General features: G+C 32.0%; 1 protein-coding gene across 1 annotated transcript; it reads left to right on the forward strand.

Moving 5' to 3' along the window:
* Positions 1 to 10,377: 10,377 nt before the first annotated feature.
* LOC112682629 (glutathione hydrolase 7-like) lies at positions 10,378 to 14,859 on the forward strand. The gene is made up of 8 exons (XM_025553289.1): positions 10,378 to 10,642; positions 11,045 to 11,199; positions 11,254 to 11,405; positions 11,467 to 11,652; positions 11,733 to 11,920; positions 12,056 to 12,277; positions 14,045 to 14,129; positions 14,217 to 14,859. The coding sequence occupies exons 1-8, from the start codon at positions 10,606 to 10,608 to the stop codon at positions 14,686 to 14,688; spliced, it is 1,497 nt and encodes a 498-aa protein (XP_025409074.1). The 5' UTR covers positions 10,378 to 10,605; the 3' UTR covers positions 14,689 to 14,859.
* Positions 14,860 to 15,479: the final 620 nt, after the last annotated feature.

Below are 15,479 nucleotides of genomic sequence, written 5' to 3' on the forward strand. Positions count from 1 at the left end.
AAAAACACCACCAAAACATTTTCTAATCCAAATTCAAATGTATTAAATGCTAACGCTAATGTATAAGCACCCATTGGTATCACTCCCAACCAAATTCCCCTCAACCCAACACATAATCCCTCTTATGCTACGATTACTAGCCAAACCACCCCCTCCAACCATTCCCAGGTCAATGATGCTCATGTCAATAATACCACCTCTGATGCCCTTTCCCAGCAACTAGCATTATTTATATTAGATTTAAAATCTTTAATTAACCCCCTTATTTCTCTCCTCACTACTGTTGTAAACAAAATATTTCTCAAAAATGACTAACAATAACTCAAACAATAACTCTTCTCTCAAACGGCCTCCAACAACACAAAAATGAACTAGAAACTGTTTTATACGACCACAAAATCGACATTGCCTTACTAACCGAAATCCATTTTATGCTAAATCCATCTTCAAAATCCATAATTATTCATTGTATAGATCCGATCATCCCGATAGCACAGCTCATGCTGGATCCTGTATACTTGTATCCAATTCAATCCAACACAATGTTCTAGTTCCTTACCAAAAAACATCAATCCAAGCAACAAATATTTCTATTAAAATTAATAATGCACCTTTAAAATATCCTCGGTTTACAACCCTCCTTGTAATTCCATCCGTCAAGAAGACTACGTTAATTTTTAACTCTCTAGGTAATTCTTTTATTGCGGGAGGAGATTTTAATGCTAAACATCCTATGTGGGGCTGTTTTTCCAACAATCACAGGGGGAAAATTCTTCACTCAGTCATTTCTAACTATCACTACTCCTCCGTCTCACCAACAGGTCTTACACTATTGGCCCACCCATTTAAACAGAAATCCGGATATACTCGATTTCTTCGTCACAAACACCTCTAATTCACTGAGTAAAAATATTGAAAATATTTGCGATATAGCCAGTGACCATTCCCCCGTTATTCTTTCAGTAGGTGGAACCCCTTCTTTATCTACCAGACCCTCTCTCACACATGGGCCGATTGTTTGGGAAACGTTCAAAACCTATTTGGACGACAATATCGATCTCAAAATATGCTAGGTCTGTCTGGCAACGCACCTACCTTCTCAGTGACAAAACCAGTTATAATCTAATTTCCAATAAACTGAAAAAACTTCTCTCGAAATATAAATACGAAAACTACACCACTTATCTTCAATCTTTAAAGACCACTGACAACTCTCTATGGAAGGCCACAAAAAGATTAACCAAAATCAAAGAGCTATCTCCACCTCTCCTAAAAGAAAATAATACCTTAGCAGTAACAGACATTGAAAAGTCTATCTTGTTCGGTGAGCACTTAGAATCCACATTCAAAAACCATCAATATCCAAGACCTGATCCTAGTCATACAGATATAGTCAACAATTTCCTCTCGTCCCCTCTACCCATGTCTCTTCTTACCAAACCTATATCTCCAGGTGAAATCAGTAGTATCATTAAAAAACTTCTGTTCGGTAAAGCTCCAGGTTATGATCTTATCATCAACAAAGTTTTAAAAAATCTCTCCAAGAAAGGGATATTTTTATTAACATTTATTTATAATTCCATGCTGCGTCTATAATACTTTCCTGCCATCTGGAAAAGTGATGTCGTAATTCTCATTCCGAAAGTCGGTAAACCCAAAAACATGGTTACCTCGTATAGACCCATTAGCTTGTTGCCCACCTTAGTCAAACTCTTTGAAAAATGTCTCCTCAAGAGAATCAGACCCATCTTATCCGAGCATAGTATTTTACCTAATACTCAATTTGGTTTTCGATCAAAACATTCGACTCTGCATCAAGTACACCGTCTAACTGACACGATTGCCTCTGCGCTCGAAAATAAAAAATACTGTACAGGTCTTTATCTCGACGTCGCACAGGCGTTTGATAAAGTATGGCATAATGGACTTCTGTTCAAACTAAAACAATTTATGCCAGCTCTACTATACCTTATCCTAAAATCATATTTAGAACACAGAAAATTCAAGGTTAGACACGGCAATGCTTTCTCTCCACTGTTTAACATCGAAGCAGGTGTCCCTTAAGGTAGCGACCTCTCACCGGACTTATACAACATCGTTACAATGGACATCCCTAAAACCGTCAACACTCTACTTGCTTCATTTGCCGACGATACTACTATCCTCTCAGGTAATAGTGACATAACTATAGCTGCACAACACCTTCAAGAACATTTAAATCTTATAGATAACTGGGCCAATAACTGGATGATTAGTATAAACGAGAGCAAATCTTCCCAAGTCACTTTCGCTCTACACCCTGGCATTTGCCCTACCATCAAACTTAAAGATAAAAGTATACCTATCTCGAACGAGACAAAGTATCTAGGTATAGTTTTAGATAAACGTTTAACTTGGAAACCCCATCTCCAAAACAAAAGGAAACCTGCCAACAGTAGACTCCATCTCTTCCGACCTCTTCTTAAATCTAAACTTAATCTAAAAACCAAAATGTTATTGTATAATACAATGATCAGACCTGTCTGGTCGTATGATATTCAAATATGGGGGATGGCGAAACCCTCAAACATTCGCCCCATCCAATCTTTCCAAAACATTGCCCTACGTACTATAACTGGTGCTCCATGGTACATGACAAACCTTTCACTACACAACGACCTCAAAGTAACTAATGTCACTGACTACGCCAAAATTCACTACCACCGTTTCCAATCTAAACTCAACTCCAGTACTAATTCTCTCATTAAAGATATGGCTTCACTGCATATCCCAGGTAACCCCCCCTCGCAGGCTCAAACGTAATTGGAATCGTGATCTCCTTAAGTGATCCAAATCCAACTATAAGTTCATAGGTGTTACCAATGGGTGACTTTCTTAAAAATTGTTGTTTTTTTTTTAAAAAAAAAAATATGTATATATTCTATATCTAAATTACTAAATGTGCTTGTTTGTACAGATTGTTTTTGAAAATAAAATAATAAAAAAAAAAAAAAAGCATGTTCTCACGAGACTACACATCATACTATACGAGGGGCAAGAATACTTACAATTCCGGACACATTTATACTATACACACCAACGACGGTGTTAAAAGCTATAAAAACAACCGAAAAATGAATCAACACGTTTTTTTATTAAAATTTTCCATTAATTAACATTATGGACATATAAGTATGAAAATAAAAAAAAATTGAAAATTCCTAATTATTACCAATAGCATTATTAAATTATACTGTACCACAATTGCACGAATTACACAAATCTTCTGATAATTTAGATTTGATAATAAATAACACAAAGAACTTGGAAATAATAAAATTATTAATAATAGGTATATATTTACAATAATATGCGTTAAATCTTCATATTTTAATAAAAAACGTAAAGAAATGCTGTTCAAAAATTAAAATATAATAGTTGAATATAGAAATAAATCAATCATAAACAGGGAATGCGTACTTTAAATGTTTTGTATTAATATATTATTTGAAACCACTGTAGTTGCTTAATAATAATCATAATTGTTATGCATTTTTGTTGAATAAATAAAATAAAATTGTATGTATCTTGAAAAAAAAAAATGTATAAATATTTAAATCTCGTTTAAAATTTGGGTCACAAAATTAGTCTTTTAATAATGTATTTCATGTTTTCAAAAATGAAAATCGAAAAGACCTTTATCTTTTTCAAATTCTATTTGTATAAATTTTTTGAAATGTCTCACTATAGATTTAAGAATTATGTTCAAGATATTCTATACTCAAATTCTTAGCATAATGTAATTTTTTTATTATTATAATTATTATTGTTTTATTTTCAATTAGGTTTAATTTAATTCAAAACTTTTTTGATTTTGTTTTGAGTAAATATTTTTAACCCGTCGTACGGCGCACACATTTGGATGTCATACTCGTATTTACGTCAATAAATTTGGCACTATTTTGACTGCTATGGCCAGTGGCTATGAAATTAAAGACCAGGAGTTTGAAAAATATGCTATTGATACAGCAAATTATTTGTTTCGCTTTATCCATGGTTTTATATGCTACTCACCGTACATAAGGTTTTAATACATGGAGCTGATGTTATTTGCACTTCGATACTGCCCCAATAGGTAATTGTTATATTATATTTAAATTCTATTTTGTCTGAACAATTAATGAATAATGCCTATGTTATTCTATATATGTTACTCATATATAGAACAATTATCAGAAGAAGCCCAGGAAGCTCAAAATAGAGTTTAAAAAATATAGACAGTTCGTGTTCCTCATTCGACAGAGCAACACGTGTGTTATTCTATTGTGATTGCGCTTTTATAGCTTCGATAGCAAAACCATAGTTTTCTTTCATTGCATCGATAACAGGTAATATGATTATCATATAATTATATATACTACTTTTTTCGGTAATCTTGAAATGTATAAAAACTCTCCGGGCAAAATGCCCACCAAACCAATCCTCAACAGAACAAAATCTTACCCACAATCAAAAAAACCAACACAAATATACCGTCTAAAAACTCCAAAGTGGTTACATCATCTTCATCCAAAAATATTCTATAGAATACACACAACTCATTAGCGTCGCCGACCGCTATCGCAAAGAACACCGTCCCTCACCTCCCATCATACCCAGTCACCTCGGCCACAGCCGTAAACAAATCCGATAACACTAATGACACTCACCAGATATCTAACAACAATACAAACAATTTAGATAAAACCATCAATTTCGCTAGCATTACTGCAAAGGAGTCTACACCTAACAGAGAACAAGCTATAGTCTTTAATTCAATTGACGGAGTTCCACAAAAAGATTACATTCTAGCTATTGGCCAAATCGTCCAACCCAAAAACATACTTTTCGTCTCACGTATCTCTAACAACAGATTCTGTATATTTCTAACCAGTAAAGAAATTCTCGAATCTCTTTTGGCAAATACTCAAGTAATAAATATAAATGGACAAGAAATACAATTACGCAGACTACTTAATCCAGCTAAGCGCATAGTTATATCAAACGTATGCCCGTCTATACCGAACCAAGTCGTACTCCATTCCCTCAACAACCTAGATATATCTCCCACATCACAGATAAACTACCTTAAAGCGGGAATTAACCTAGAGGGCTACGAGCACATACTTAGTTTTCGTAGACAAATGTACATCAAACACGAAGACACGATAAAACTCCCCGGGTCACTAATCTTAAATCATAACCAGTCTCAGTTCAGAATCTTTTTCACGGACGACACTATCACGTGCTACACATGTAAGACAACTGGGCACACAGCTCAGACATGCAAAAGATACATTGCTGACAACATTGAAACCCCATTAAATACTTTCCCCCCTTCCAAAAATATTGAAATAAACCAATCATCAATCGACCTGGCAACGCCCCCTATCGGTTCAGATCATTCAACAATCCAAACCTCTCAAAATAATATTCCACAAACGAATAGGATCACCAATGAAGAACCTCTACTCTCAAAAACACTTCCAATATCCAACATAGATATCAATCATAAAACCATGGAAGCAAATATTCTCGAACAACACATTAAATCACCACACCAAACCACAATTAATACCGAACAAATATTTCAAACCGAACAGACTGGTACTCAATATAAAAGAGCTATATCTGACACTTCATCTTAAATGTCTCCACCAACGACCCAATTCCCAAATGCAACACAGTAACCACAATCAAAAACAAAGAAGCCCAAAGTAAGATCACTGTCAAATTCTACAACAATTAATGACGACGACACCCCCGATGATCCACTCAATCCGGCCCAAACCTTATTCTCTGACGATAAATCTTGGCCAATAACTTATGCACAGTTTAAGTACATGATTGAAATCTCCAAAAATAAATCCGTGAATATACCCTCCTTATGTAAAGAAGCAAACATTAAAATATGTATGTTAATGGCACTAATCGAAAAAACCTACCCCATGATTACAAACTCCAAAATGAAAACTAAATTGTCTAAATTTCGTAACTTATTATTCCAAATAATGCCTGACGAAACAACAGACGAAACCCAATACTAAAAAAAAAAAAATATAAGATCTACAATGAACATAAACATTATACAGTGGAACATAAACGGTCTTGTAAAAAAACTAAATGATATTAAACTAATAATCCAACATCATGACAATCATTTTATGTTTACAAGAAACCAATCTCAATAATACTTATATCCCGTCCATCAAAAACTTCAACGTTTACACCACCAATAGAACAGCTTACAACCGAGCTAGTGGAGGAGTAGCAATACTGGCTAGATCCGATTACCCAAGCTCTCATATCCCGATCCAGTCTTCACTGGAAGTGGTAGCAATATCCTTACAACTCGAGTGCAGCATTACGATCTGCAACATAAATATCCCCAACCAAAAACAATTCAAATCTTCTGACATTGAGAACACAATACAACAACTCCCAACTCCCTTTCTTATCTTGGGAGATTTCAACAGTCATAGCATATGTTGGGGATCGGACAAAACCGATGACCGGGGTAAACAGATAGAAAAAATTCTTGAGGTAGACAATATTATTCTACTCAATAGTAGTGAACCTCTCACCTCAATCCAACGAATGGAAAATTTTCTTCAATTGACTTATCAATATGCAGTGCCAACCTAGCCCAACGTACTACATGGTCAACCCTTCCTGAAATATATGACAGCGATCACATTCCAATCATGATCAAGTTACTCTCTAGTAAAGCAATTCCATCTATATTACCTAATAGATGGAAGCTAAAAAATCTCAACTGGAACCTCTTCTTACAACTAGTTGATGTCCATGTAAACACAAACCTTCCCCCACTAAACGGCCCGATTGAAAATGACGTTGCCCATATAACCAATTCCATTATCAGCGCAGCAAACCTAGCAATCGGTAAAACAAACGGTACACCAAATAATCGTAACGTTCCATGGTGGAACCCCGAAATTAAGCAATCTATAAAGGAAAAAAAATATCGCATTAAAACGGTTCCAAAAAACGGGCAAAATTGAGGACTACATACGTCTAAAAGAACTTCGTGCAAAAACAAAGTATCTCGTAAAACGAAGCAAATCTACCTCATGGAAGACTTTCACTTTAACTATAGGTCCTAAAAGTGATCCCAGTTCTGTATGGAGCAAAATTAGATCCTTACGTGGCAACAACAAAGAAAAACAGACCTTCATAATAAATGACAACACTCTCCACATTGATGCAATCATGGTTGCTAACCTTCTTGGTAACCATTTCTTCTCAAACAGCTCTGACAATAACTATCATGAATCATTCCTAAATAAGAACCTTTTTAGTAGACACCGTCAGCTTCAATCAAACATCAGTCCGTAAAATCTGGATCAACACCTCTTAAATTAAATTTGCCGATTAGCTTAAAAGAGCTAAGCTGGGCTTTATCCAAATTTTCTAGTCTCTCCCCTGGCCCCGACGATATTCCTTATAGTTTCCTACACAACATACCCTCATCAGCAACTCACTTTATACTTCATCTTTTCAACAAAATTTGGAATACCGGACAAATCCCAAACTCTTGGAAACAAGCCATCGTCATCCCGATTTTAAAACCAGGCAAGGACAAATTATGTACAGAGAGATATAGACCAAAATCTCTCCTAAACACAATGTGCAAAGCACTTGAAAAAATCATTGATTTTCGACTGAGATGGTTTCTCGAAAAAACTTGTTATCTTTCCCCCCAACAAAACGGCTTTCGCAAAAACAGGAGCATATACAACAACATACATAATATACAAAAAGACATAATAAAATCCCAAGAAACTAACCAAGCCATGGGACTTGTCGCTCTTGACATAGCAAAAGCATATGACACCACATGGCGCCCCCGGATAATCGAACAACTACAAAAAATCCTATGCAACGGCAATCTACTTATCTTCATCAAAAATTTCCTTGAAGATAGATTTTTCAAAGTTAAAATTAATGGTCATCTTTCTTCAACCTTCAACCAAGAAAATTGTGTACCCCAAGGCTCCACACTTTCAGTCACCTTATTCCTAGTAGCTATCAACTACATAAGCGAAAGAATCAAATTCCCTGTTAAATCTTCCCTATTTGCTGATGACCTGAACATTTGGTGTTCCGGAAAAAATACACAAAACATACAACCATATCTACAAGATACATTATTATCACTTGCCGCATGGTCCGAGATATCAGGAAACCGTTTCTCCTCATTTAAATCACAGAGCATCATATTCACTCGAACCACAAAATACCCTTCACTAGATGTTAGAATTTACAACACTCAAATACAAACCTCAAGATCAATTAAAATATTAGGAATCACATTTGACCGTAAAAATACTTGGAACTCACACCTCAAAGACCTCCGAAAAGTAACCATGTTAAGAATGAATATTCTCGAAACTCTCACTCACACTTCTTGGGGAGCAAATTCTATAACCCTCAAACAAATATACACATCATACTATCCAAACTTGAATACGGTTCTTTTATCTTTTCTAATTCCAAACAATCTAGTCTAAAAATGATTGACACAGTACACAACCTAGGACTGAGATTAACCCTTGGAGCATTCCGATCGAGCCCTATCCCCTGTCTACTCAACTTATCTTACACTCCACCTTTAAGCATAATAAGAAAAATAAATATAATGCTCCTATCTGTAAGACGAGCCCAGAACAACCTTGACATTCACCATGGCATCAGAACTGAACTTCAAGACTCTAATTTTAAATACTTTGATATTATCACCCACGAATGTCCAATTAATCTACCTTGGACTATGTACATTGACATTAATCTCAAGTTATCATCATTACCCAAGAGTGAAACTACGCCAAACACATACAAAAACGATCTACAGTCAATCCTCGAAGGATATCTAGAGCACACTCTTTTTTACACGGATGGATCCAAAACGGAAGCAGGCGTAGGCGCTGCAGTTATATATAATGAAACCAAACGAATGATCAAGCTCCCAGACTATTGTTCAATCTACACGGCTGAAGCCTTAGCTATCTCTTATACATTAGATATCATAAAAAGACACAATAAACAACTCCGTCATACTCACTGATTCCCTTTGCACACTCATAAACATCAAGAACTATCTTCGTCCTAACAGCATATCCCAAAAAAATCCAGAATCAGATTTCCTATCTTCTATCTAATGAAGTCACATTACATATCACATTAATATGGGTACCCAGTCATATCGGCATCCCTGGAAATGAGTTAGCCGACACATATGACAAACAATCCATTTCATCACCACACTCTCTAGTCCTCGGCTCACACACATTACATGACGTAAAATACTACATCACCAAATACATCCTTAAAAATTGGCAACACACCTGGTCAACTCTACACACTAAGCTGAATGAAATCAAACCCAGTATTCTTCCATGGCCAACCCTTCCACTTTCCAGACGTCACGAAGTAATTCTCAATAGAATTAGAATAGGTTACACTTGGTCTACCCATAAACATCTAATGACCGGAACAAACCAAGAACCATGTCTCTCATGCGGTGAAACTCCAACAATCAAACACATCATATGCTTCTGTCGTGAATACAACGACATTAGAGCCAACCTCAAACTAGCTGACAACCTTCATGAAGCACTTGGCCCTGATCCGGACAACATTGCAAAATTATTTATGTTCTTAAAACTGTCCAAATTATACAATTTAATTTAAGCTATTATACACTGTATAACCCTCTTCTTTCACACTTTGTATATGAATAAAATTTCAGCCAATAATCTATGTTGTTGTGGTTTAATATCAAATAAAAAAAAAAAAATATAGAGAGCATAACACTCGCAAAAATTTGAGAGTGAATACAAATGAAGACCTTATGCATGTTCTATTCGTATCAAATCCTTACATATTTTCTCTAAGAAATTGTCGTTAAAAAAAAAAATCGTCATTATCTGCAGAAATTATGTCGTTATTAGTTTTAAAAGATGATACCGAAATTAGGGATCACAATTCTTCGAGAGACAGAAACTGATACCGATAGTAATTAATATTACTCATAAACATGTATTAATTTAAACTAACATTAAAAACTTCAAAATAATATTATATTTATAATTTTTTTTATATTGTTTTCATAATAATATATCATAATATAATCAATTTTATGTTACTATTATTTTTGGCCACCTAAATTATATTCTATCCCACTGTGCGGCGGTAGGGTTTGTGGGATTTTTACATTTCGATATTGGTACTTTTGATTTTTTAGTTATCTCATGTTATTATCACGGGTTGTTATCTCGGGGGAACAACTACCTGATGCCACATGACAGCATATACACAGGATAAAATATAATTTATTTTGTTATACACATTATGATAACAAGATAAAAATTGAAGTCAGAATTACAATTGTTTGTAATTTAGTGAGCTTCCAAAATATCTTAAAAGTATAGACGAACAACGTACAGTTCGAATGCCAGCCTACATGTGATTAAATAATTCCGTTGTAATTATTTTCTTTTTAAGTCTACAACTTGTTGCATCATGAGATAATTTAAATTGAATTTGATGTGAAGAATTTTTTCTACAATGGAAGTCGACACAATTGATAAATTAACCAGTCATTGTATGGGTTATTTTTGACTATCATAACTAATTATCTTTTATTTTTTTGAAACAATTTTAAACCATAAATTTATTATCTTAAAGTTACTAAATATTATATATTTGCAAGTTATTTTTATTTGAATGAATAATTTATGCTATTGGTTACGTTTTAAAATGATTGTATATTAAATGCTTGTGATTTAGAAATATTGCTTTCAATCAGTCTAATTCTAAAATTAAAATATCAATCAAATTGAATTCGTAATTAATGTATCATTACTTAGTTAAATTTGTACATTGATCTGTAAACTTAGTACCAGAGAATACTAAGAAATCATATAAAATATTTTCAATGTTTTATCATTTAAATCAAATAATTTTTGTATAATATACATATTTATAATATTAAATTTCATTTTAGCTGTTTATGATTATGATGGTAATGAAAAAACACCACTTTATGCTAAAAATGACAATGACAAAACTGTACTTAAATTAATTATTGGTTTTTGTATGGTATTTTGTATTGGATTATTAATTATTTTGTTGATTCATATTCATTATGGACCACATCAGGTATGTAAAATTATAATAGAAATTAATAAAATTAAAATAATTTTAACTTTAAAGTTAGTACCTCATGGGAATGTAGCCAGTGATGATGCTCAATGTTCCAAGTATGGAACTGATATGCTTAAAATAGGTGGTAACGCAGTTGATGCAGCAATTACAACTGCATTGTGTAATTCTGTAGTATTACCTCATCTTTCTGGACTAGGAGGGTAAAAATAATAGAATAGAATACACATATAATATTTGAAACAAATTATATTTTCTTTTTAGAAACGGTGTTATGATAATTTATGACCACCGAACTGGAATAGGAAAGACTATTGATTTTGGTGCTGCATACAGTTTGAATTCAAGTATTGGAGTCCCAGGTTTTTTGATTGGATTATATTATGCTAATATGAAATATGGAATTCTTCCGTGGAAAACTCTAGTGGAACCTTCCATTAATCTTGCAAAGTAAATAATCTTATTGAGCTATACATTTATTATATATTTTATCTTTTTATTATTAATAAATTATAGTACATTATTTTTAGAACTGGCATAATAGTTACAAAAAGCTTACGTGATTCAATTATTGAACTGAGTACCACAAAATTAATTAAAGATAAAAACCTAAAAGATTGGTCAGATACAGTACTAAATGTTTCACGTGATCAAGTAATTGCTGTTCCAAATGGCCTTATTGATACTCTTACTTTAATATATCGACATGGACCTATTGGTAAAGTATAATAAAATTACAGTACATTGACAAGAATTTTTGTTTCTTACATATATATATATGTATTATGTATATATAGTATTATATTTAACTTCTTATTGAAATATAAATCATTTGAATAACTTTTTTTTGTAGAATTTTATAAAGAAATGTCTAAAGAGTTGGAATTATATTTAAAGCCAGATGATGTTACTGGCTATCAACCATTTATATTACCAATGTTAAAACAAAACATTATGAATTATAGTATTTTAACTTCTAATAAAGGTACTGGAGGACCAATATTAATAGACATACTAAGTAAAATTAATAACACAAATAATATGGATACTGTATCATTATTAAATGGAATTAAAAGTAGGCAATTTTGAATTTAATTTTAAAATTATTATATAAAATATAACAGCAATATTATCTCTGTATAAAAAATGGAATTTCATTTTGTAAAAATAAAGTATATGAAAAAAATTAATTGTATATATAAATCGGTTAACATGATGTATCTGTTGAAAAAATTAACATATGATACTGACTATTGATATTACTTAATTAACATAGTTTAGTGTAACATTTTAGATGAGGCTCATATTTTTATTGATTCATTTTATTCTTATATGTATTATTAATATTTTAATTAAAATACTATTTTTAAAATATTTCAAATTTGTGAACAATTTTAAAACGTGTATTGAAATTATGTTATATGCGGCTTACTGTTTGCACCGTCTAGCATGTCTTTTGCAATTTCAAGACGAAGTTGTTTTTACTCCATTGTCAGCAACTTTGGAACAAATTTTGCGCACACTCTTCTCATTTTCAAATTTTTGGTTAAAATCAAATGTATTGACCCAATGCTGACTCCAATTTCTTATGCTAGTTCTCGGACTGTAAGACGACGGTCCTCGGTGACTAAAGTTTGCATTTGTTTAATAACATTCTCATTCCGACTTAGCTTGTTGATGGCCTGCCTGAACACGATTCACTTTCTACTGATATTTGACCATTTTAGAATCAATTGTATCACTCTTTTATTCGAGTACTGCTCATGGCAGACTCCCCAAAAGCTTGTTGAATCTTGCGAATTGTTTTCATTGGTTTTTGCCAAAATTTAATGCAGTAATGCTGCTCAAGTTTTTCTGTCATTTTATAACTTGATAAAAACTACAGAGCACAAAAAAGAAGTCTATACTACTAGACTGACGGCCGGCGACTGAAACTTTATCATGACATTAAACAGTGCATGCGTGCGTATGACAGTCCTCTCCACTTCCTCACTAAGTTTGGTCGCCAGCATTTCATTTGTTTACGTGGGAGGACAGAAAGTCCAATACTTTTTGAACAACTCTCCTACATTTGTAAGAATATTTATTTATCATATCTATTTATTTGAGTTTAATATCAGAATAGTTATTTTAGTGATTAGTTAGTAGTACACACTACTGTTTAAAAATTTAATTTTTTTTATATAACTACAAATTTAAAAATTTGCTAGCCTTTATTTAGATCATAGAATTTCATATATAAATTATGAATAATAATTAAAATTTTTGAAATGCTGAAATTCCATTATTTTCGTATAATTTAAAGCTATTCATGAATTAATTGGGTGATGTTTTTGTGTTGGTCCAATGGCGTATTTACGGGGGGGGGGGGTCCAGGGGTACTGTACCCCCCCCAGAACATCTACAAAAAATAAAAAATAAACTAAAATTCTTACATATTCGCAGAATTGGCTATGTTAAACATTCACAGGGAAGTTGAAATTACTATTGATGAAGTGATAGAGTTTGCCAAAAAATCGAGACAACTAGAATTTATTTTATAACAATACTTTATAATATATAATTTTAAATACAATATATAGGTATATATATAATATTACATAAGACTATACGATTATTACATTATATATTTAGTTCAACTTCCTCCAAAAACTGTATAAGGATGTAACTATTACAATATAATATATAGTTTATATTAGTTATGTATAAACTGTGGAGCCCCCCCAGAAAAAATTGAAAATACGTCACTGTGTTGATCATATTTTTAACATGATATTATTGCTGTGATATTTTCTTTTTTATTTTAATTATTATTTAATACAATTTATTATTTTTTTTAAAGATTTAAGTGTTGATTGGTCAGCTGAAAATGCAGGGTTACAAGTTTCTACTACAGATGTATTTGATCTTTATGTAACTATCATTAGGTATATTTCTTATTAGTTCTAATTTTATTTTATGATAGTAACTTATAATAATTTAATTTATCTTCTACATTTTTTTTTTTTTTTTAGTGGTCTTGGTTCTGTTTTTGGATCCCGTATTTTAACTAAATCTGGTTACATACTAAACAATGCTTTGGATCTAAACTATAAGCATCAATATATAAACCAAACTGCAAGAATACCTTCTTTACATTTACCTTTTATAGCTGTAGAAACGGGAAAAATATGTGGAAGAAGATTAATATCTGGTTCTGCTGATGTACGTGATGGTGTTGAAATACTTTTATCCATGTTGAAAACAGATCCACAAGACATTTTTAATGTTAATAATATTCCACGTTTTCGTTTAAACTATAGTGATATCAAAATAGAATATCCAAATAAGTTTCCCAACAAAATTAAAGAATTGTTTGTAAAATCTGGATATCATATATCTGAAGCACCTTTGCCTTATCCTACTTCTAATGTTGTACAAAAAGTAGGAGATATATCTATTGCTTTTTCAGATATTCGTGGATCTGGAAAGTCAATAACTATATGATAATTTATTATTAATATTACCATATCTTAAGTCTAAAATATGAGGTGCTCTAGTAGGTAAAAAACTAAATAAATTATCATTAATATTATTATTATCAATAAAAAATGTACAAGAAAAATTATTTAAGAATACTACGTACATAGTTTAACTACTAATTATGCCACTATTAAATGTTACTATTATTATATTTTTTTATCTATTTAATTTTTTTTTTTTAATATATTTTTTTATAACTTATTTGTTAAATTATATTTTATAATTCAGTATAAATATTTTTTTATACTTACAAAATCTTTGTAAATTTTATTTACTTTTTATACTGGTCATGATTTATTTGTTTTATGTTCATATAACTAAAATTGGAAAGTTTGTCACTTATTTATATTACTTATATCAGGGCCGTCTCTAGATATGATCGACATATTTGATGGCACAGGGTGCCAACATCAGAAGGGCGCGTGAAAGACGTCAAAATTATAATTAAATTTGATCAATCGTTGGTGACACTTATCTTCTATAAATAAAAAATTAAAAAAAAATTTTGATGTGCTTCAATATAAATTTGATTACTATTATAATTATCATTATTTATTATTTTATTGACACGTAAGGATAGGCCGCTCTTATAGGTACAATTACAGTTTTATAAACTATGATTATACTATTACAAGTATTATTATGTTTGTTCTCTGAATGATTAACAAATATGTGGAAAATATTCATGTTTGAAAAATTATTTTGGTCATTTATGATTATGAACGAGACTTAGGTAAAATATGAATAATGAGGCC

This window comes from Sipha flava, unplaced genomic scaffold, assembly GCF_003268045.1.
Source record: "Sipha flava isolate LNK unplaced genomic scaffold, YSA_version1 207_pilon_pilon, whole genome shotgun sequence".
Classification (NCBI taxonomy): Eukaryota; Metazoa; Arthropoda; class Insecta; order Hemiptera; family Aphididae; genus Sipha; species Sipha flava.